This window comes from Medicago truncatula, chromosome 3 (assembly GCF_003473485.1).
Source record: "Medicago truncatula cultivar Jemalong A17 chromosome 3, MtrunA17r5.0-ANR, whole genome shotgun sequence".
NCBI lineage: Eukaryota > Viridiplantae > Streptophyta > Magnoliopsida > Fabales > Fabaceae > Medicago > Medicago truncatula.
Window position 1 is genome coordinate 51628376 of NC_053044.1, and position 24361 is coordinate 51652736.

The 24361-nt window shown below is 32.6% G+C and overlaps 3 protein-coding genes and 1 long non-coding RNA gene across 4 annotated transcripts; 2 read left to right on the plus strand and 2 right to left on the minus strand.

The window, feature by feature from the left end:
* Positions 1 to 140: 140 nt before the first annotated feature.
* LOC11430637 (cytochrome P450 711A1) lies at positions 141 to 9576 on the plus strand. The gene is made up of 5 exons (XM_003603114.4): positions 141 to 486; positions 7154 to 7306; positions 7587 to 8388; positions 8685 to 8780; positions 8897 to 9576. The coding sequence occupies exons 1-5, from the start codon at positions 254 to 256 to the stop codon at positions 9236 to 9238; spliced, it is 1626 nt and encodes a 541-aa protein (XP_003603162.1). The 5' UTR covers positions 141 to 253; the 3' UTR covers positions 9239 to 9576.
* Positions 2227 to 6038, plus strand: LOC120579460 (uncharacterized). Its single transcript, XR_005645332.1, has 2 exons — positions 2227 to 4929; positions 5751 to 6038. It is a non-coding gene; the product is annotated as an uncharacterized lncRNA (long non-coding RNA).
* Positions 9577 to 9622: 46 nt separating the features above from the next.
* On the minus strand, positions 9623 to 12507 carry LOC11431406 (protein IQ-DOMAIN 1). The gene is made up of 5 exons (XM_003603115.4): positions 11976 to 12507; positions 11636 to 11881; positions 11079 to 11306; positions 10881 to 10994; positions 9623 to 10586 (listed from the first exon to the last, which is right to left on the minus strand). Exons 1-5 carry the CDS (start codon positions 12042 to 12044, stop codon positions 9906 to 9908), a joined length of 1338 nt encoding a protein of 445 aa, XP_003603163.1. The 5' UTR covers positions 12045 to 12507; the 3' UTR covers positions 9623 to 9905.
* A 7016-nt stretch (positions 12508 to 19523) lies between these two features.
* On the minus strand, positions 19524 to 24260 carry LOC11434730 (mitochondrial carrier protein CoAc1). Its single transcript, XM_003603118.4, has 6 exons — positions 23631 to 24260; positions 22573 to 22658; positions 22278 to 22485; positions 21837 to 21978; positions 21096 to 21409; positions 19524 to 20067 (listed from the first exon to the last, which is right to left on the minus strand). Exons 1-6 carry the CDS (start codon positions 23808 to 23810, stop codon positions 19966 to 19968), a joined length of 1032 nt encoding a protein of 343 aa, XP_003603166.1. The 5' UTR covers positions 23811 to 24260; the 3' UTR covers positions 19524 to 19965.
* Between the last annotated feature and the right edge of the window lie 101 nt (positions 24261 to 24361).

A 24361-nucleotide genomic window follows, 5' to 3' on the forward strand; every position in this document is an offset into this window, starting at 1 on the left:
TGTCTTCCCATGAATGCCATATTATTGATTTGATTATAATAATTGGAATAAACTAGGAAAATGGATTGGATTGGGTATAAAGGTATCTAATTCTCATATGTCATCATTCATATACGGACAACAAAAAAAAAAAGTCCATTTACCTCCAATTTCTCTATATAAGCCAAAATCTTGAAGCACTATAAATGAATTGAGACTAGAGCACTCACCTTCCAATAACCAAAACTACCGTCTCTACTCTATTGAATTTGCAATGGTGTTCATGGATTTGGAATGGTTGTTTCCAATTCCAATTAGTGTCTCTTTTGCTTCAACAATATTGGCTTTAGCAGGAGGATGGTTGATTTATCTGTATGAGCCGTATTGGAGGGTAAGGAAGGTTCCTGGTCCACCATCTCTGCCGTTGGTAGGGCACCTTCACTTGCTGGCTAAACATGGCCCTGATGTTTTCTCAGTCCTTGCCAAGCAATATGGTCCAATTTACAGGTTTGTTTACATGACTTCTTTCTTGTTGCTTCTTTTTTGGGTTAAATTAGTGTATGCTTGCTTGTAATCCCACAAATTTATTAGATTCAAGTGATCAATCAACTTCAATTAAGACAAATCATTGTATTAGATTCAAATACCTACCAAAATGATATTTGATCAAATTTTACTAGACCCTGGAAATACCTTTTCAATCGAAGAGATCAAAAGAATTTCTAGTGATTCTTTTCTCTAGAAATCGAAGAGTTAAAAGATCAAAAGAATCACTCAAATTATTAAAATTATTCAAGGGATAGATTGACATGTTTCAATACACCCAAGAAATGTACTTGCATTTGATATTGTAGCGCAATTGTAACTACTTTGGTGAATTGTAGATAGTGTACCACCTCACACTAGCTACCACTTTATCATAGTCAATGGATGATTTCAAATGCTTATTCTCTTTTTTTTTTCAACTCAATCTGATTTAGAATATTAAAGCTTTTGCTTTTGAAAAGATATTGATCTTAGTTGCACATGGATAGCTAGCTATTCAAAATCCTTTTGGGGGATGGTCTTGAGAAGAATCATGAATCAATGATGGCTGGTTGGGTAAGAGGGCAGCTTGGTGGGTTGCTGTCTCTGGACCCTGGAAATTGAAAATGATATATCAATTGATAAAAACAAGTGATTATTCTATAATCCAATTGCCTCTTTTTTTTATTTCTCGTTTATTCATTTACTTCTTTTCTTCCTAAAATAAATCATACAAAGGGCCCAGCTGAGAGCACCAGCTTCGTATGCTTTCAGATTATTTTTCATTAAAAAAAAATACTTTATTAATAGTTTTTTTTTTTGTTTGAAAGAAAAATACTTTATTTTTTTTGAACAATCAAGAAAAATACTTTATTAATAGTTGTCTATTCTCATATTGGTCAATGCCGGTTCGACTTATTATAGCATAGCCTTGTTTGATTTCTTTTGACCAATAGTAACATTGTTGATCTTGCAATGATGTTTCTTTTGTCTTGACCCTCCTAGCATTATTAATTAACCAGGGAAAGAAGAAAAAAAAACCCAATTGATAATATTTAGAAGAGTTGTGTTATTTGAACAATTATTTGGATAATAATTTATGCGACAATCATAAATTTACAATAAAAAAATAAGTATTGACACGAAAATTAAAGCAAAAAAGAGATAAAGTAAAAATATAATGTGAGTATGAGAAAGAAAGTTGTGAAAGTTGTTAAAAAATAATTGTACAAATACCATTTTTCTATTTAGAATGACTCTGAGAAAAGTGAAGAAAGTTTTGTCAAAAAAGAATGTGAAGAAAGTATACTCATTTTCCGCCTCTTCTATTATTTGAAGATTCAACTTCATTTCTCATAGGGTTTTATCACTATAAACATAGTCAATTTTATTTTTAATCCCCATAAGATAATGAAAGTTGTTGTCCCTATAAATTAATTTGTTTAATTATGCTTAAAAAAATTTAAACTTTTGAACGATTTTTTACAAATTACTGATATTATAAAAAGTTCATCCGAAAAAAAAAGCTCAAAAATTAATTTTTAGGTCTATATTTTCGTTAATGTTTTCATGAATTTTGGCAATGAAAAAAATTATATTTTATTTACTAGATGTTAAAATTCTAATTTTTTATAAAATATTTTCTTATAATGTTCTTAACATGTTTGTGAAAAATAATTCAAAAAATTATAAATTAAAACAATTCAAATTTTAATTTAAGAGAGACTGAAACTAGAGACTAAAAACTTATTTAACTATTTCTAATATATGCTAGAAGCTTCATTCCTTTATTACATATATTATGGTGGTCATTTTTGAATTATAAAATTTTACATAAACTAAAGCAAAACAAGAAGGATGAAAAGTTAAAAGTTAGATATCATTATGCTTGCGGATATCTCTGAGGTATTTAGACAGCATATTGTTTAGTTTTTTTTCCTTCTTTTCTTGTTTTTTATTTCCATTGATAAAAAAAGAGTAAAAATAATTTTTACTACACATATATTCAAACTTATTCAAATTACACATATATTCAAACTTATTTGTAAGGGATATTCAAGCTTAACTTATTATATTTATGGGTTAATATTTAAACCTAGTTTATATGAAGTAATTACAACCAATTCCTACTTTTGAATTATTCAACCAAACGAGAATATATAAAAGGTCATGCTAACCAGTGACTTCAGAACACTAGTTAAGAAAGTAAAAATAATTTTTTTTATTAAAAAATAGTAATTTTTTTACTTTTAAAAAGTTAAACATCCCACTTTTTACCACTTTTCAATGTAAATTCTTTGGCTTAAATGCACTTTTGGCCCTCCAAGTTTCACAAGCTTGTGATTTTGCCCCCCCTATTTTCAAAATAGCACATTTGACCCCCCAAGTTTCAACCCCTTTGCAAAACCATGGTCCCCTTAATTTTGACTCAGTTAAAACTGACATGTCGCGTTTTTTTTTCCACATAGACTGCCTACGTGGATTTTAGAATGAAAAATAAATAAAATTTCCACTCCTTAACCATTTCTCCTTCATCCTTCTTCTTCACACACAAATCTGCATCCTCCTCCTTCACTCATAAATCTGGTTCATCCTTCTTCTCAAACACCATTTTTCTTCTTCACATACAAATCTCTTCTCAATCGATTTTCCCCTTTTTCACGGATTCAATCGATCTTCACACACAAATCCTCCTTTTCACTCGTTTTTCCTCCTTTTCACTCAATTCATCCTCATTTTTCGTGACTGATGGCTCGACCCAATGATTATACAACTTCATCTTCTTGTAGAAAACGAAAAGGCAATGTTGTATGCTACTGTGGAGTTGAGTCTCCATTGGTAACTTCATGGACATGATAATCGTGGGAGAAGATTTCACGTGAGGGAATTTTTTTTTCATTCTAAAATTCATGTAGGCAGTCTATGTGGTAAAAAAATAAAAATAAAAGCGACATGTTAGCTTTGACCGGGTCAAAATCAAGGGGGCCATGGTTTTACAAAGGGGCTGAAACTTGGGGACCAAATGAGCTATTTTGAAAATAGGGGGGCAAAATTGCAAGTTTGTGAAACTTGGGGGGTCAAACGTGCATTTAAGTCAAAAAGTTTATATTAGTTTTCTTAATTTGTACTTCCATACACTAGTTAATATTTCTCATAAATAAAATAGGATATATCAACTTATTTGCTATCCATTTGTCGAAAACACTCCTTTGTTGTCCTCACACACCAAAAGGCAAAATGGACCCATGGAAAGAGCCTATAATAATTAGAGAAGTGATATATGCACAACTCTTTGGTACAATTTTCATGACAATTTTAGTTTTCTCTCTTTTTATTGGTTAAAAATAATAGAGAGAAAAATGAAGAGAGAAAATAAGAAGATAATGTGATAATGAGAGAGAAAGTTGTCAAAAAACTGTTAGAAAATAGTTGTACAAATATCATTTCTCGTAATAATTATTGCTATTCCAAAATCATACAATTTGGAATAATCAGTGTCTGTGATGATCATCATATTCTGAACTCATCAGTATTTCTCTTTGCTGGTGAATGATTAGCTTACTAAAAATAACACTTGCTAAAATTGATCATCATATTATTGTTTCTAAAGAATGAATGTAACCAAAAGGTTATTGCTATTCCAAAATCATACAATTTGGAATAATCAGTGTTTGTGATGATCATCATATTCTGAACTCATCAGTATTTCTCTTTGTTGGTGAATGATTAGCCTACTAAAAATAACACTTGCTAAAATTGATCATCATATTATTGTTTCTAAAGAATGAATGTAACCAAAAGGTTATTGCTATTCCAAAATCATACAATTTGGAATAATCAGTGTCTATGATGATCATCATATTCTGAACTCATCAGTATTTCTCTTTGCTGGTGAATGATTAGCTTACTAAAAATAACACTTGCTAAAATTGATCATCATATTATTGTTTCTAAATAATGAATGTAACCAAAAGGTTATTGCTATTCCAAAATCATACAATTTGGAATAATTAGTGTCTGTGATGATCATCATATTCTGAACTCATCAGTATTTCTCTTTGCTGGTGAATGATTAGCTTACTAAAAATAACACTTGCTAAAATTGATCATCATATTATTGTTTCTAAAGAATGAATGTAACCATAAGGTTATTGCTATTCCAAAATCATACAATTTGGAATAATCAGTGTCTGTGATGATCATCATATTCTGAACTCATCAGTATTTCTCTTTGCTGGTGAATGATTAGCTTACTAAAAATAACACTTGCTAAAATTGATCATCATATTATTATTTCTAAAGAATGAATGTAACCAAAAGGTGGCTTTAAATTGCGGCGGAATCTGAATGATACGGTGTCTGCAAATTAAAAGGAGTTCTGAGCCCATGATATCATAAAAAGTTCAGCAAAGAGTGATGGGGAGAGTAAGTGAAAGAAATTGATAGATAAACTAAATAAGGGAAATGTTAACGAATATCTCCGGAACACTCTTTTATCACTTTAAATAGTAAGTTTTTTATGAAATGTTGGGTAACCAATGCATTGGAAATTGTAATAGTTGACTTTTTAAAAGAATAATTGTTAAATTGGGGATGCTTAAAGAGTGTCCCGGAGACACTCGTTAACAAGACTCCTTAATAATACTCCCTTTAATAAAAAAATTAAAATGACATCCATTCTACTTTGGGTTAAATATGTTATTGGTCTCTATAAATATACCAACTTTTCGTTTTAGTCCCTCTAAAATTTTCCTTCAATTTTTAGTCCCTAAAAAATTTTCCATCTTCACTTTTGGTCCCTCTTTTAAAGTAAACTCATGTAGAATTCATATTTTTGAATCAAATTTTCCAGAAAAATTCATAATATTATAAGAATCTCTCCCGAAGAAAATAGAATTTTTTAACAAAACATGAATTTAATATGAATTTTTATATTATTTATGGTTAAAAATTCATATATAATTTATGTTTACTTAAAAAATTCTCTTTTTTTTTTTGAAAATGTTTTTACAATATTCTACACATTTCTGTACAATTTCATTAAAAAAATACTAAAATTTATTTTGAAATAGGGACCAAAAGTAGTGACTCAAAATTTTATAGGGATTAAAAATTGAATGAAAATTTTAGAGGGACTAAAACGAAAAGTTGGTATATTTATAGGGATCAAAAACATATTTAACCCTTCTACTTTTATTCCTAAATATAATTGTAATATGTCATGATTTTTTATTTTGTTTTTCTAGATAAACGAAATGACAATAATGAATGGAAACTCATACAAACAAGTGGATGAGGAGTTTGAATCCCGATTACGTCTCTGTTTGTTTTGGCTTTTCAGCAACAAGAAGCACTTCTACAAACCTCAGAAGTGGAAATTGAGTTTTCAATGTTTTTTGGTTTGACATTTTAGAATTGCTTCTATCCTCCAAAAGCAATTCTCCTTAAAACTACAATTCCTAGCTTTTGGCTTTCCTAGAATCAATTCTACATTAAATTTTATATTTTGATTATTGCAACCTATTATTTTTCTTTATTGCCCTTTATAAATTCTTCTTCTTTTTGCTTTGTAATTAATTTCATGAACCAAATTTAATCAGAAAACTTAACGAGCCAAATTAGCCCCCGAAAAAATGTTTATGGTCATGAGTTACCAAATTTTAGATTTTCCTTTACGCTGTCCCCATTCAGATTTACTGTATTTTTTATTTTACGCTATATTTTATCATTTTTTGCAACTAACTCTAATATTATTTAACTTAAATATATTTTATCAAAAATATAAAATATATGAATAAATATTTTGTAAAAAAAAATTAGTTTAATGATCGTATTTATTATGTTTTAAATTAATATATAGAAAATTTATTTATTTAAATTAAATAATATATCTATATTTAGTATTGATCTACATATACATTCAACTATGCACATTTACTTGAATTTAGCTATGTCCATTTCGGTAATTATATATTCAAAAGTAATTTTGATAAAAACTATCCAAACAACATTCAGTTTGTTTAATCAATTCTGCATTATTGTATCCAAACATAAATCAATTATCTCAAAATCAATTCTATCAGAATCAATTATGTCAAAATCAATTATATTCAAAGCTGAACCAAACACACACGTACATCGTTTGGCCTACCAAATTTAACATTTTGGTTAATTGACTTAAAAGACTTGTGAACAAATATTCCGTGAAATTATTGTCTATTTTGTAAATGGATATTACGGTACATTTTTATGTATAGATGTGTAATGTGTTTAACCCTGACTTTAAGTTTCCAAAACAAATTACTACTCCTACTATTATTAATAGGGGTATATGTGGAAAAAAGAACAAATATATCTAATCATTTGAAATAATATTTCTATTTAGAGGCACTTTTTTTCTTAGTTAGGATAGATGTATAAACTTTTCCTACCTTCATATAACATGTCTTGAAATTTTATTGTCTCTAATTAACTTGATTGTATCTTTTGGGGTGTTTGGATCCGGTTGGATTTAGTCAGAGAATGTATAATCTTTAATTTTTCTCTCTAAATCCAACGGTTTCTACAGCTATAGAATACACATTCTTTCTTTGTCTACTGCAAAAACTGTTTATTGTTATTAATATGTTCCTAATATTTATTAGTGCAGATTTCATATGGGAAGACAGCCACTAATAATAGTAGCAGATGCAGAACTGTGTAAAGAGGTTGGAATCAAAAAATTTAAAGACATTCCAAACAGAAGCACTCCCTCTCCTATTAAAGCTTCTCCACTTCACCAAAAGGGTCTCTTCTTCAGCCGGTACTCAAATTGGAAAGCAGTATTATGTTATTTCAACTATTGCATGGATAGTAAAATCAAATTTATATGCACATAGATTCACATGAAATTTCATATGCACATAGATTCTCAGTGGTGCAGCCACTAAGTTGAATATCACTTTACCTTTTTTAAGTGGCAAAAAACTCAAAAGTCATAATCATATATGTTCTCTATAAGGTTACATTATTTGTCGGCATATATATACAAAATATCATTTCAAAATATTTTCTTAACAGTCTCATGCCACTTTGAGTTGCAGGGATTCACAATGGTCTACAATGAGAAACACCATATTGTCGGTATATCAACCATCACACCTATCAAGATTAGTGCCAACAATGCAATCATTCATAGAATCTGCCACTCAAAATCTTGACTCACAAAAAGAAGACATTTTCTTTTCTAATTTATCACTTAAACTCGCGACTGACGTGATTGGACAAGCAGCCTTTGGTGTCAACTTTGGCCTCTCTCAATCTCATTCCGTTCACAACGAAAGCAAGAATGTTGCTACTGATAACAAGGACTTAATGAATGCAAGTGGTAGTAATGAAGTAACTGACTTCATTAATCAACACATATACTCAACAACTCAACTTAAGATGGACTTGTCAGGTTCTTTCTCAATCATACTTGGTCTACTTGTTCCGATTCTTCAGGAACCATTTAGGCAGATTTTGAAGCGAATACCGGGTACCATGGATTGGAAAATTGAGCGTACTAATGAAAAACTAGGTGGCCGTCTTGACGAGATTGTAGAGAAAAGAACGAAAGATAGAACACGTAGTTCAAAGGATTTTTTGTCGCTTATCCTAAATGCTAGAGAATCAAAAGCTGTTTCGGAAAATGTTTTCACACCTGAATATATCAGTGCTGTTACTTATGAGCACTTGCTTGCTGGATCAGCAACCACTTCCTTTACATTGTCTTCTGTTGTATATTTGGTTGCTGCACATCCAGAAGTTGAGAAAAAGATGCTTGAAGAGATTGATGGGTATGGTTCACTAGATCAGATACCTACTTCCCAAGATCTTCATGACAAGTTTCCTTATCTTGATCAGGTTAGTTAAACTGAATGAACATCCTGAAAAAAATTCTGTATCGAGTTTAAATTTGCAAAGGCTAAGCGTATAAATATAAAATATATTATACTTTGGATTTAATTCATATACACTGTCGGCATAAAGATTTTTTGCACAATCAATTAAAATCGTCAGATCATAAAAACGTTTGAAAGTCAACATGACTACTTCTAAAGTCACACATGATTAATTGTAACTTACTGAGATGTAAAACTTTTACACATAGCGTATCAAAATTAAAGTCTTATACTTAATGATCGATTTGATTAATCCAGGTGATCAAAGAGGCAATGAGATTTTACATTGTATCACCATTAGTTGCAAGAGAAACATCGAATGAAGTAGAGATTGGAGGTTACCTTCTTCCAAAGGTAAAACATATATTTCTCCTTGCATGGTCGTCAATGCTTCTGTCTGCACATGTCATAATCATAAAGGAAATTTTTGTTTTTTAATCTGTCACTGATGTAGTGTTTTTTATAAGCAGGGGACTTGGGTTTGGTTAGCCCTTGGAGTTCTAGCAAAAGATCACAAAAACTTTCCAGAGCCAGAAAAGTTCAAACCAGAAAGGTTTGACCCTAACTGCGAAGAAATGAAACAAAGACACCCTTATGCTTTCATACCATTTGGAATTGGTCCTAGAGCTTGCATTGGTCAGAAATTTTCCATGCAAGAGATCAAGCTTTCACTTATTCATTTATACAAAAAATACTTGTTTCGGCATTCAGCTGATATGGAAAGCCCTTTAGAACTCGAGTATGGAATAGTCCTCAACTTCAAGCATGGTGTCAAGTTCAGTGTCATAAAAAGAACAGAGATGAGCTGCTAAATTAACCGTTAAGATTGTACTTGTACTTTGTGAGTCAGGATGAAATATAACTTAGGCTTTGTCTAACATGCAGAAACAAAATATCTTGGACCATGCACAAGTGTCTCTTTCACTATTGAATGAATAAGTCACACCATATATAATCTAATGGTGAGATTTATTGATTCAATGGCAAAAACTAGGTTGTGCATGATGCAAGACTTGTCTTGTGCATCATAGAATTGGCCATAAACTAATATTAGAAATAAGTATGATGAGATACAATACCAAATAATCATGTAGTATACCAAATAATAAGTTTATGAAAGAGATAATACTTTGATTTTCTAGCTTTTAAATATCTATTAGTCAACTCTGACTACAAAACCATGAACACTAACAAAATAGAATGAAAAACATGGTTGACAAAATATGATTTTCACATAAATTGACAATTCGTCCAGATAATCTCTCCAGGTTGAGTATTATACCAATACTCACAAATGAACAATTATACAAATGGAGGCTCCCTTCACAAGTAACATCAAGGACATAAACAACTTCTAGTTCTACTTCAAGCTAGCTAACTAACTCATTAAAATACATTGAACAACAAGATGTTGAACTTCTTGGAAAAACAAATAAATAAAGAGATGTTGATCATCCACACAGCTGCTATTTCCCTCTTTCACCATGGTCTCACCGAGCTCTTGTCCGATTGGGTTGGTAGACGAAGTGGCCTAGAAAAGTTGAGTGAATGATCAGAAGCAGCTATGCTTTTAGAATCTCCGTTAGAGAAAACTGCAGCCCTCTTCATAAATTGAAACTCATCCATTGACTGTTGCCTTTGAGCTCTGTTATACATTTGATTACTACCCGATTTTAGCTTTGCCTTGGTTGATTTAGTCAGGTTCATGTAATTTGGCCTAGTGCTGTTACAACTATCCTCGGTCCTTTCACAAGTGTTCCCTGACATTGGAGTTGTGGATGTACAAATAGAAGATGATGCAGAACTCTCATCGTACCGAAACTCAGAACTTGGACTTGACGATGAACGAGTAGCTTGTCCAATATGGGGAGGAGGCTTAGCAGAAATCCTTGTTGTGACATTGTTCTTTTTGACTTTGACCGAGCATGGTTTCAAATTTGAGCTTACAAAGGGTTCTGCAAATTTCTTTGGAGGTGGTGGTGGGGTTTTTTCTAAGCTCTCGGCATGAGACTGTTCCATTAATCTAGTCTCCCAAGGCTTGGCTGCCATCCATCTTTCCAACCAACTCCACCCCCCATTAGCTCTGTTCATCTCGTGATTCCGGAGAGTAGAAAATGAGGTGTTGGTTCGCGAATTAGTGCTTGAGGTTGGCCTGCATTGCTGGAAATCTCAAAATGTAAGCATCTTTCTTTGTAGAAAGGAAAGAAAAAGGTGGAAACTGTTTCTACTTTCCACTATGTTTGAATGAATAAACAATTTATTAGTTCCTAAAGTTGTCGGGCAACTTAAACTTGATCCTCTATCGAAATTTCAAATCATCCATGATTTGAAATTTCAGAGACTAAATTGAACAATTTAAAAGGACTAATTTGATTAAAAAATAACAAATTTGAGGGAATAATTGACAGTGCCTTACTCAGGACTGAAAAGAGACTCACTAACTTAATTTGTTACCTTCTGAGCAAGTGAGTATGCAAGTGCCCTCTCTCTTTTGAAAGCTCCTTCTTGCCTCATTTGAATTTTTGATTTAACATCGTCCAATGTTCCTATGCTATCACACCACCCTTCCTGCCAATTCACAAAATAAAATTCTTAGACATAACAAAAACTAAAACTAGATAAAGTTTTCTACTGTCAATTCACGACACATACCTCTGCTTCCTTCAAAAGTTCAAGTTTGCTGCGTCGTTCATTAAGCATATTCTGCACGGCTTGTCCCTCCATAGACATCCTCACACGACGAGCTCTTACTCGAGCTTGAACACGAACTAATGCCTGCATGCACCTCAATGTCACTGCAGCTTGCTTCCTCACTTGTCTACCCCTGACAAGTGCTTGAATCCTCACCACTGCCTTCAATGCCCTCAAAGCCCTTCTTGCCTGCACTCACAACCCTCACACTCATTACAAACACAGTTCCTTTGAACAAATAGTTCAATACACTAACATCACAACACATTTAAAGTTTCAAAAACAACTCTTCATATTCACCATAAGAACAGCATTAACAACTATCATGTAAACCTTCTACCAAAAAAAAAAACTATCATGTAAACCCTAAAATAGATCAATGTCCAAAATTTTCCAATCTAAACAAAAAAAAAATTAAATGGGTATGTTGATTTTGAATAAAAGTTTAATGCTTAGGAACAAAAACACAAATTTAATAAAAACAAAAGCTTGAGTTGAAGGTTGAAAAAATTGAATACCAAGAAGGCGCGGAAAGTGGTTTGGATTCTAATAACAGCCCATTCTTGCCTAACAAGTCTAAAATCCTTAGGTTGAGCTCTAACAACGGTAGCCACTGCAGCAGTGTAAGCTTCAGCAGCAGTTGGAGATTCAGACCCTTCAGAAGCTGCTTTGTGGTGGTTTGTTTTGAAACCCTTCCATGAACTGTTATCTCCTGGTGAACTTCTCCATAACCTCCATTTCTTACTTTTACCACCCTCCTTCACCTTCAAACATAAACCAAACAACGTCAACAACAACAACAACAACAAAAACATACTTTTTTTTGTGGGTTATATGAAAATAGTAACTGTAACTTACATGCTGTTCATCTTTGTCTGGTTTCTTGAATCCGATTAATGCTTTGACCCATTTTCCAGAAGCACCCATGAGTGTTACTGAGTTTTGGTTTCAGATGAGAGAGAGAGAGAGAGAGAGAGAGAGTGGCAAAGTACTTGACTCTTGATTGATTGTGTCTTTGAATGAAGTGCAATAAAGTGAGTTGTGAAGTAGAGAGAGAAAAAGAAGGATTCGTGGGGAGTGTGGTTATGTGGTGGAGGGGGTGTAGTTAGAACTTAGAAGTTGGTGTTTTGAGATTTGAAATTCAAAAACGTGCAACGGGACAAAGGAAGAGAAATAAGGTTGGTGGTCCCGCAAGTTGGATTGGAATTGGATTGATGATTCGTTTGTTGTCTTGGAACACTGCCCACATAATCACGTTCGCCGGTTCAAATTTTGAGTTTTCATGAGGTGGGGTCCATGAGTTGAGGAAATAGTTAAAGAAAAGAAAAGTGTATAAAAAGGCACGAAACGTTTTGGAGATGGAAAAAGTGAGATAGGTACTACTGGGCAAAAAAGAGAGGGAAAGTTATGCAAAAATAAAGAAAATGATGGTTGTATGAGACAAGAGGATCTTTCATGTTTTTTCTCACAAAAAACAGAGAGAGACGGTGCACTTAAGATCTGCAGCTCTCATATTAGTCACTTGCTATTCCAGAGTCCCCATATAAATACACCATGTAGCCCCTTCTTCTTTTCTCAATTACTCCCCCAATCAATCACTTATTTAATCATTTCACACAAATTACTCCCCCTATTCTTAACTAAAATATGTTAACATGTATCCCTGAGATATAAATTAATAAGTCAGATAAAGAAATATTTTATTAGAATTCGTACATTAAATTTAATTTTTAAACTTCTAATTAATTGAATGCATAAAACTTTAAAAAATGTTTTATTTTTAAACTAATTAACATATATGCTCACAAGTTAGCATGATTCATAAAAAAAAATTTTAAAAAAAAATTTATATTTATTTATAAGAAAAATGTTGCAAGTTTTAAGGGTGAATTTTAGGATGAAGGTTCAATCAAGTCCTCATCGATGAACCATTATCAAAATTAATTAAGAACCATAAGATTAATCAAACTCGTATACTCTATAATAGACCGTATACATTAAATGAGACACATTATTTTTTCTTCTTCCTCGTGAGTCTAAACGAATTAAAACATAGCGAGCAGCAAAACAATGCCATTTTTTTTTTTGGGAAAAATATGTTTTTCATCCCTGTAATTATAGGCCGTTTGATTTTTCATCCCTGAACTTACTAATCCTTCCATTTTGCCCCTGTAATTACTAATCATTTGAAAGTTCGTCCCTCTTCCCGGATAATCACTGCCACGTCATCAAATTAGCAAAATGCCATGGGAATTGACAAAAATACCCCTGACTTATTTTTAAAATTCTGAAAATTGTTTTTATAAATTAAAAAAATTCTAAAAATATTTTGAAAATAACTTTTTCGAAAAAAATGAAATAATTTTTCACATAATTTGAAAAAATATATAATCAGATTTTTTCGAAATTAATATTCTGATTTTTAAAAAAAATCAGATTTTTTAATAATTTTCGAAATTATATATTCTGATTTTAAAAAAATATATATAATTTTCCATATTTCAAAAAATATATTTTTTAAAATTATATAATCGTAAATTTTTTCGAAATTATTATTATGATTTTTAAAAAAATCAGATTTTTTAATAATTTTCGAAATTATATATTCAGATTTTAAAAAATTATATAATTTTATATTTTTTTCATATTTCAAAAAATTATATTTTTTTAAATTTTTTTTATTTTTTAAAATTATTTTCAGATTTTTAAATTTTTAAAAATAAGCCAGGGGTATTTTTGTCAATTCCCATGCCATTTTGCTAATTTGATGACGTGGCAGTGATTATCCGGGAAGAGGGACGAACTTTCAAATGATTAGTAATTACAGGGGCAAAATGGAAGGATTAGTAAGCTCAGGGATGAAAAATCAAACGGCCTATAATTACAAGGATGAAAAGCATATTTAAGCCTTTTTTTTTTCATTTCATTGCAACATGTTTAGTTGTATTTTTTTTTTTTGGTCAAAACAATTAAATTGAAGAATGAAAAGGGATGTGAACAAAGAACGGATTACTAGCATTTTCTTATGGAAATTGGTCAAATAATTGTGGCACCGTTTCCCTTTCCATGTTCAAACTAAGATCTATTTCCCTAAATCAAGTTTACTAAGTGTGTGTTTGGTAGGGCGGTGGCGATAATTGATTTTGATAGAATTGAGTTTGAGAGAATTGATTTTGATTAAAAGTGAGTTGAATGTAAATTGATTATGTTTGGATACACGTTAACAGAAGTGATTCTTATGAGTTGATGTTGTTTGGATAGTTTGAATTAAAATTGATTTTGAATGTATAATGACTAAATTATCCTTCTAATGTTATTAAAAATAAATATCATTTTAGATAATTATTTGAACTTATCATATTTGAATTTTTATTGCTTCACAAATTCATTTTAAAATAATTAATTTATAACATTTATTTTTAATATTATTTTTATCAATTGACTAATTTTTAATATACTATAAGAATCAAAAGGTGTAAAGAAAATTTCAGCGTATGCAAAAAAACATAATAGTAAAATAACACTACCATTAAAGAAAAAAACATTAACCCAACCCATAGTAAAAAAAATCAAAGAAAATAAGATTATGTGCTCTCTTTCATTTCTCCAGCATCACTCTGATTTCTCTAGAACCCTCTTCTCTGGTGTTTCTTCCATTACACTATCATTTCGATTTCTTTCCAAATCTCTCAATATTATTTTCCCACTCTACCATCTCTCCATGACTCAATTCTTGCAAGATGGCCTCAAGCTTATAGAGGGGAAAGACAGATCTGTGTGGTTGTGGGTTTTGTAAGGAGTGATGGATCTGGGTAAATTGGAGAAGAGGTTAAGGGTAATTAGGTAAAATATGTTTGTTATTGAAAATTATTGATTGGAATCAATTGTGCTTTGCCGCAGAAGCTCCAATCTATAGCTTTTCACAGACTCGCGTTTGGAAGCAAAACCACGTTTTGGAGAATTGATTCTGCAGCTATCCAAACATAATAAAAAAGGCTGAAACCGCGTTTGAGTGTCAGAACCGCGTTTGGGGGCCATCAAACGCTGAACCAAACAGGCACTAACACCGGTACGACCAATAGTGCAAAAAAAAATTGTTTTGGGGCCTTTCCTTATCTTCTCCATGGGTGTAATCAAAAGTACCCCATAAATGTTAACAAAAGGCCAACGACGGTTGTTATGGAGGTTTCAGACAAGAGAATGGGGAGGAAGAAGAAAAAAATAACGTGTCTGATATAATGTATACGGTGTATAATAGAGTGTACGAGTTTGATTAATTTTGTGGCTCTTAATTAATTTTGATAATGGTCCACTGGTGAGGGACTTGATTGAACTTTCACCTTAGAATCCACCATTTTAAGGTATCCACAAGTTTTTTATAAAACATCATTGAGGCGTCCGCATTTAAAACTCTGACTCCATCATATATTATGCAATGTTCCTATCGAGTGAGCTCATGGGGACATCTTCCCAATAAACTTATTATAGGAAAAAATATCAAAAACTTCACTCCATATTATTATTCACTCTGATCAATATTATTAACAAAAGTTCATTGAATAAACAATGTATTCGGTCTACACATGCATTACATACATTAATTATTCAATGAATTTGAAAAATAGTTTTTTTTGGTTAAAATAATGATTGGAGGGAGTGTTTTTTTATAAGTTTGAAATATTTTTTCCTTATAATTTGAATCGGAAAAAGTATTAATTCTATAATATAATTTCTTTCAGAGAAATTCTAGAATATAATTGAAAAATATAATAATTAATATTGCATTGAATAACAAAAACGAGATTCAGAAGTCCTAGCTCAACTGCTAAAATGCCGAAATTGTTAGGCCGGATGTCATGACCGGGGTTCGAACTCCAGTACCTCCACTTGTGTGTGTGAGTTTATAATGGTTTTGTCATTTCGTCTATCTACAAAAAAAAAAAAAAAAATTTGGAAACAATATTCTTTTTAGAGTGTGTTTGTTTCAAGGTTTATAATGTGATTTCTGGAAATTTGAGATTGGTAATGCAACATTCTCATGTTTGTTTCAAGTTTTGAAAATTTCTTATGTTGTTATTCATTCACATGCTTAGAGAATAAAAATCTAACATTCTCATGGAAATAAAATCAACTCGCTATAAATTCTCAATACCACTAACATTTATTTCCATTTTAATTTTTTAATTAAATATTTTTAAAACATTCTCAGGAAATCTAAATTTTTACCAAATACATAGGTAGGATTGTTATTCCATAAAATATTATTATTCCTAAGAATGACATTTCAAGGAATATAATTTCTTGACTTTAAACAAACACACCCTAAAGACGGAGGGAGTACTCCACTACTAGCAACTTCTTTAAACTTTTTTGGAGAAGATTAACGGCAAAAAAATCCTCTTTGTACGCTCTAGAGAAGTACATCCTCCGGTCACTATTATAAACAAAAATTAACATTTTAGATTCATTCATTAAATGATGTATGTGGTTTATAATAAAGACTACATACATCACAAAGATAGAAACAAATGTTGCACTGTTTCACTCACGAAGCAACCTCCAAGCAAATAAAGAAGCCTTCAACGGCACCTGATTATGCCAGATCAAAGATGATGCAGGATCCCTAAGAGGAACGTCTCTAGAAGTCAGCATGTGATATGAACCACGAACAGAGTAACCCACCAAAGGGTCTGGAAACCACACCCACCTGTCGGAAACAAAATCTTGCAAAGAAACATCAGTCAATAAGGCCCTACACTCCTCTAACTCCTCCTCCTCCCAGGCCCACAACCTCCTCCTCCACTTCCACGCCTCCCCACCCCGCTCAACACCAAGAGAGAACAAGTTTGCCACCGTAATGGATTTGTTCTCAGAAAAATCGAACAACCTAGAAAACCGCCCACACAAAGAAGCCGATCCTAACCACTTATCATACCAAAACAAAGTGTCAAAACCATCCCCCAACTTCTTAGACACACACTCCCCAAACCAACCTCCACCTAAATCATCTCCCCCTTCTCTAATCCGCCCTACCTCCCTCCACCAAGAAGAAAAACTCCAACCCCCAACCTCCAACCTCCCACCTACTTCGCCATACGGACGACTAAAACTCGATACCAAAAGCCACTCCTATCAACTAGCATCCTCCAACACCACTTCCCTAATAAAGCCAAATTAAATTCTTTCAACCGGCGCACCCCAAACCTCCAAACTCCCTATGAAGTCACCGAGGATGATGTTAACTACTGTTACATTAAAAATAACATTTTCTACACTTTTAAATATGGGTCGTGCTAACTTGTTAAGCAATCTAAAAAAGCAATTTTGCAATTGAAAACATAATATGTCAACTTTTAAGAAGTTGAATGCGCGATTTTTAATAAGTATATTTCTATAATAAGTTTCTTAACATGTGTCCTTGAAGGTACAAATTAACATTTGTCTTTAAATAGTTGAATACACAAGTTTCACAAAAGGTAATGCTAACAAATGTTGTGATTTTTTTTTCCTGCCCCTATCACCAAAAAAAAATTAATGTCTGCCACTAGTTCAAAATTATTGATAAAAATGTCCCTGTTGTTCAATTAGGTTGGCGAACATGGCATTTTTTCAACACCCTCTACACGCTTGCAGGTTTTTTACTGCACATTCCGTCTGTTCTTTAACTCAAATGGCGAGCAATATATTTTTTTGAAGTTTTTTTTCAAGCTCTTCTTTTGAAATGGCGAGCAAGCCATTTTTTAGCTTTTTTTTTGTGTTATATTTTTCAAATGGCAAGTATGCCATTAATTTTTTTTTGCCCTTTTTTGTTTTTTTTTTACACTTTTTGGGTTTTATCTACTATTTTAAATACACATTTCCCCTATCAGAAACAATACTTCATTGATTTCTATCATATTCTACTTCTATAGACGAGCGAAATGATAATAATTATTATTATATTAAGATAATTCGAAATAAAATGCATTACGAAGGAAATTAACTAGTGATGATTAATAGTTGGACAATTCCTACGAATATGACTGGTCTTGGAGCACAGTCCACATTCTCTCGGTGCTTTTTCCACAACATTCATTTCAGTCAAGATGCGAGTACTGTTTGGACGACCTTTCTTTAATCTTCACATGGTTGGATCGTGACAAAGCTTTGGACCTTCATGTGGGGGCCAATAACTCTTGTCGTGGTAACAATGTTTCATTTTAATGTATTTTTGTTAAATTCTTATTATACTTATCATTTTCTTTATTCTGGTAACCAAACAAAGCAGGACAGGAACCTATGAGAAATAAATGAGAGTAAATTGTCCTTCATTCTTTAGTTTTCGACACCACACTGTAGTAGTTAGAGGCATTGATTTGTCTGTTTTGTCTTTCTTATTTGGTTCGAGGAGCATTCTCGTGGATACTGCACGGAGCAGCGACAACTTCAACAAATAAAGCAAAAATAGTGACAAAAATCTGAAAAATGTACATTTTGGCTCCTACTTTTTATGGTATACTTTTGGATTCAATTCAAAATGAAGTGGCCAGCCAATTCACCAAAAAAATAAAAATGAAGTGAGCGCAGCCTGTAGTTATTTATTTGTATCTACCTGTGATTTCGAGAATAGCGAAGCATTCATGTCGGCAACTGCTAGGCTGTGCATGTTCTTAGGAATCCAATGACATTGCTAGCAAGCATTTTATTTTTATTTTACTTCAGCGCGTGTTTGATTGGCTGCATGAAACTGATATTGAAAATTTGGAATTGAGAAGGTGAAGTATCAAGGAAACTGACAATAACTGGCCATATTAAAACAGCAAACAAACAAACAAACAAAAGAGTGAGAGGAAAAAGAAAGATGAAAAAAATAGACAGTTAGTCAATGACACAACGTGCAAGGAGATAACAGTACTACATTTTATGTTTTCAATTGTTTATAGCATCCGATACACCAGCTCAGCAGTTTGTTAGCTATCTTTTCTTGGAGGCTTGCACTTTGTCAACCATAAAGTAATTAAATAAGGAGAATGTTAATGGGCGTTCAAGGACATTGATTAAACAACTATGGAAAATGTTAACTAGTGCCTCCGGATCACTAGTTAAGGACCTTAAATTGTAAATTTATTATAAAAAGTTTATGGTTTTCTTTGACTCTTCTTGCTAAGGCGTGCAAAATTCAAGTATTATTGGTCAAGTCAAAACTTTGGTATTATGTTATTAAACATGATTTAAAGCCGGTGTTTTAGACGGGCAGTGATACAAAACAGAATCATAATACAGAACAAACATGCTCTAACACAATGTGCAGCGACTAAATTCTGAATGCAGTATGAATATGCATGTGTTTGGTTTTGTTAAGAATCACCACGTAAACTTATATTTACCCAAAAATGACAGAGGGTGCGGTTGCAGTAGATAACTGTATTTCCAAACAAGCAAATACCATGCATCAGCATGATCATAAACAATAACAAATCCCTTGCATTTACCAAATAATATAAACTTACAGTCATCTATTTCTTACCTCATGAAACTCCTGTGCAACTAACTAGAATGCAAAAATATAAACTTAGCAAACCTGACATATTAATCCTAGTGAAATAAGTATTGCATTGCATCCACAATTTCTGACAAATCTACGAATTACATGCCTAAGGATTAAGAAATAATGAAGTAGTGATGTGAAGCAACTCTCCAAATGATATCACACTTCACAATCAAACTTGTGTATTGATTAATTATTCACAAGGGTTCCTCTGATCAATATTTTGTATAAGTCGTAAGCAGGGATTCTCAGTAAGAGACATCCCTGTAAAAATGAAGTCAGTCACGGTAAATTCTTGCCATCACAAGTGAGCACCAAAAATTATCCTGAAGAAACTGATTTAGACCTTTGTTGAGGTGGTACACCAAGCCAAGCCTTCATCATGTCATATGTGGTGAAACTAATTGCAGCTGATGGAACAATCTGGAAACAGAGCAAGGAATGTTAAGAATGGAACCACCACTTCAGAGCCAAACTAATACATAGTTGCCTCCAAGGAAATGATTAGGAATCTTCTAACTTTCAAATTTACAATAGAAAATTTCAGGAACCAGACAAAACAAAAGGAAGACAGTCGTTCACTTCGAGAGTTTCTCATCTTCTTACTGGCAAGTTAAAATGAACTCAAATTTTCTAAAATGAAAAGAGAAAATAATTTTACAAAGTAAACGGGTCCAAATGATATATAACATGGACATGCTTTTCAAAATTTAAATGCTTCTATAACCAATGCATCATTTATCCAGTTTCCGAAGTTTGACAAAGAAACTGTCACTATTCACTCAAACCATTAATTTCAATTCCTTGGCTCATTAGTCATATGGTTTAAAGGACCAAGCTTTCTTGAATCTCTGCATATAACATCTACTATTTGGTACCAGTTAACTTGCCATATTTATGAAATGTTCACTCCTATCTATCTACCACTGTTCTGTAATACAATGACATCCAATTCCAATCCAATTTATTCAAGCCATCTTATGAAAATCAATTATATGATTGATAAACTACTTTGCACTCCCAAACAACAGAGCAGTGTGTTATATAGAAATTTGATGATTGATAGTATCCCAAATTTAGTGAACAAGACAAATGACACTGACATTTTTTCCACAGAACCTAGAAAGTGTACTTTAGGCGACATTTGATTTGCTTATCAAAAGTTTAAACAAATACCAAAACTTGAAGAGATTAGGGAGCATACATTGTCCAAGTAAATCAGTTTTACACTAACATCCAATGAGAATCTTATATTGTGCCACATCATAACATTAGTTTAAGATTTCATTACAAGATTGGACAGACATGTCAGAATGATAGATTCTTATTGGACACATGTATAAAGCTGGCTTACACTTCCAGTGTATCTCCTTTAAACTCAAACTTGAAACATGAAAAGTAATAAACAATGCTAACAATAGTATAAGATTATATGATAAGGTGAGCATTACCCTTATGTAGTTAATGCTTACGCCTGCAAACAACTGCCTCCACCCTTGATTTCGAACAATCTTCCTAAGCCCATCAAATGTATTTTTGTATGCGGCATCTCCATTAGCTCCATTTTGCAGGCTCCCAACCTGCATTTGTCTCTTAACAACATCCAAAGGGTATGTTAAAGTCTGCCCAAACAATCCAGCAAGAGCTCCACAAGAAAGGCGCATCAGAATGGACTTCTGATGTTCTTCAGGAACATGCATTTTCAACTTCTCATACGTATAGAACTTTAAACCAGCATATGGAAGAATTCCAGTAAGGGTTGGACCTGATGAAAGTGAAAGGTGAGGTTTACACTTTACAATGAATGTATTCAAAACATTGGATACTATAGTAAAATGCAAGAAATGATAGCTAAGGCATGCTTTAGTTAGGATATAACAAAATATCTCATAATATCTTTGAAATTATATTCGAGTATCTTAAGTTATTTCCTAGGAATTCATTTAGGGTTGAACCTATGTATCCTTATAAACAGGGATTAGGGTTTAGTCTTTTGTATCAACCTACTATCGAGTCAATATAAATAATATTCCAGGTTCTTATTATTTTCTCTCTTCCTTTTATTTAGTAACCTACAACTTCAAGACAGGAGCTATATGGAAAGACATGTTCCGCAAACTAGAATTCCAACAAAAACCAATTATGATTGCCAAAAATAAAGGTTGTATTGGTAGATTCTGGGACATACATACCTACACCTCTATAAAGTCCACGAACCCCAGCTTCTTTATAGGCACTTTTAAGTACACCTTTAATGCCATTATGTACAGGACCTACAGGTTGAGAATGAACTGCTTTAATACCATCTTTGATACATCCTTTGGTGTCCACCACCTATAAAATTGTAAACAAAAACATGAATTATAATCTGATTCAAAATTGCATGTAATTCTTCCCTCAGAAAGTATCCCGCCCCCTCACCACCAAAGTATATATGTATATAATTGAACATTATACAGGTTCACCTCATACGTTCATAAAATGGAAAATGACCAATTTCTTACACACAACTAATAGTGCTAGAATCGCAATTTGGTAAGAGTTCCAAAAGTTTAAATGAAAATCAGAAACAAAAGGTTTTCATTACTATTGCAGGTTTTTAGGATTGAAATATGGTTAAAGGAAATCTTTACCTGATAAGCAAGTTTGGTACGGGCAAGATCTAAGGGGTATGTACATAAAACTGAAGTTCCCCCTGCTGCCGAGCCAGCTAAAAGATCGATAGAGGGACCCGTTCCTAACATGGGATAATTGTTCAGGATCCAACTTTTGTACCGCTCATATGTCATAAAATGCAAGGCTGCGTATGGAACAATCCGGATAACACTAGCTCCATTTCCTCTGCAACCACCACATAAGCATAGGTTAACACGCACACATGAATTGTAAAGCAAAAAGAAAAATCATATGATATAACTTGAGTCTTACTTATATAATCCTAGAAAACCTTCATGCTTTAGCAACTTATTCACAGATTGGCACACACCAAGAGTATGGAATCCTCCCGTCCTTGTCTGTAAAATTATAAAATAAAAAACAAGAATAAAATGAAGGTTAAAGAGGAACATTCATCAACAATAGCAATAGCAATCAAATCTTCTCTGAGTTATCTCACTATTGAAGGCCGTAAAGAGGAACATACACCCATTTAAAAAATAGTCTTGGAGCCACTATTGTCGATCGCATTAAAATCATGATTTTTTTTCGACTTCTGCTGCACTACAGTGCCATAGCACTGCTGTAGCCACTACTTAACAGCACTTTGTACTAAATAACATATCACAGAACAATAGCGATTAGTTCAAAATTCTACTAAGCTATAGTCATACTTGACTACAATGGTTGGAGTAACTAAGGAACAAGGAAAGAAACACCGCCATTGATTATGTATTATGTAACATCAAACAATAGAGAAATAAACATTAAAAGCCAGAGTTATCAGTTATATTTTTTTTTTTGTTTTGAAAAAGTCTCTGCCGGAAGTTTCAAACCGGAAAGGAGGCAATAAGCTTTGAAAGTTCACTCAAAGAGTGGAAATTTACAAGGATTGCAAAATCAAGAACTTCAAAAAAAAAAAAAAAAAAAAAAAAATCGAGCAAAAGCCGTACAAATCAAGGAGCAGAAACTGATAGAACCATAGCATGGTAACATACATCCTCTCATTCTCTCGCTATTCATACAAGCCTAAATCCTAACTCCTTTTCCTGAGAAATTCCATTTACGAAAATTGAAATCCATCAATCCATTTTCTAGCACAAGTCCAATGAATATATACAGGATGAAGATCTTTTTAAATAATTTTGCAGTGTTTCGTTAATGAGCGTGATTGGTTTTGCGGTAACGAAATTGATTCAAAGTAAATGTGAGTCGAATGTATGTTTGATGATAGGTGAACAATTTTGAAGACGAAATCAATTCCACTGGAGATCATCGAAACAATCAGATAAAAAACAAACATAAACATAAACATAAACATAAACATATACCTGCCACAGTATCTTAACCCGTTCGAGAGGTGCAACAGAAGTCTTAGCAAGGGCACCAGCAAATCCACCAGCAATTAACTCCTTAACATAAACAGGAACACGATCGAAACTAGATTCATCTCTCTTAATAGAAGCATTTTTCACCAAACCAGCCAACCTAGAATCTTGAGAAGAATCCATTATGATTATTTATTTATTTTATATTTTGATTTAAACCAATCTATCCACTTTGAAGCTCAGAAAACTCGTTATCCCATCTACTTCTAGAGAAAGAGAACGGCGTATCCGAAGAATTAGCTATGTTTACAAGCCAATTCGAATAAGAGAAAATTAGATTCATCAACAACACAAAATCACCGATTTCAAAACGGTGGCGTTTAAGGGAGGAGAACGGGTTGGGGGAGAAAGAAGAGAACCCGTTCTCCTAACTTTGGTTTTAGGTTTAGTTTGTTATTATGATTTTGATTTTGATTTGAGATTTGACTAGATGCGTTACGTTTTGTAGTAGTAGTATTTGGGTTTGTTGGCAATTATGGCGTATCTTTCTGACGTGGGAGTTAACGATGGGCCTGTTTCTTCGCTTTCGGCTCATACCTCACATCACATGTTTTCTCATTTGTCCACGTTCATTCAACTGGAAAATTATGGCTTTATTGTTGAAATCATGTGAATTGAACACACATACCATTGACTCGGAGACTTTTTTTTTTTTTGTATTTTTCAATTTTTAA

Coding starts and splice junctions, on each gene's coding strand:
- LOC11430637 (XM_003603114.4), top strand. CDS start 254: ATGGTGTTCATGGATTTGGAATGGTTGTTTCCAATTCCAATTAGTGTC. Junction 7,307..7,586: donor AAGGGTCTCTTCTTCAGCCG/GTACTCAAATTG, acceptor TTTGAGTTGCAG/GGATTCACAATGGTCTACAA. Junction 8,389..8,684: donor AGTTTCCTTATCTTGATCAG/GTTAGTTAAACT, acceptor TGATTAATCCAG/GTGATCAAAGAGGCAATGAG.
- LOC11431406 (XM_003603115.4), bottom strand. CDS start 12,044: ATGGGTGCTTCTGGAAAATGGGTCAAAGCATTAATCGGATTCAAGAAA. Junction 11,307..11,635: donor CCACTTTCCGCGCCTTCTTG/GTATTCAATTTT, acceptor TTGTGAGTGCAG/GCAAGAAGGGCTTTGAGGGC. Junction 10,587..10,880: donor CATACTCACTTGCTCAGAAG/GTAACAAATTAA, acceptor TGAGATTTCCAG/CAATGCAGGCCAACCTCAAG.
- LOC11434730 (XM_003603118.4), bottom strand. CDS start 23,810: ATGGATTCTTCTCAAGATTCTAGGTTGGCTGGTTTGGTGAAAAATGCT. Junction 22,486..22,572: donor GGTTTTCTAGGATTATATAA/GTAAGACTCAAG, acceptor TGGTGGTTGCAG/AGGAAATGGAGCTAGTGTTA. Junction 21,979..22,277: donor GTACCAAACTTGCTTATCAG/GTAAAGATTTCC, acceptor ACAATTTTATAG/GTGGTGGACACCAAAGGATG.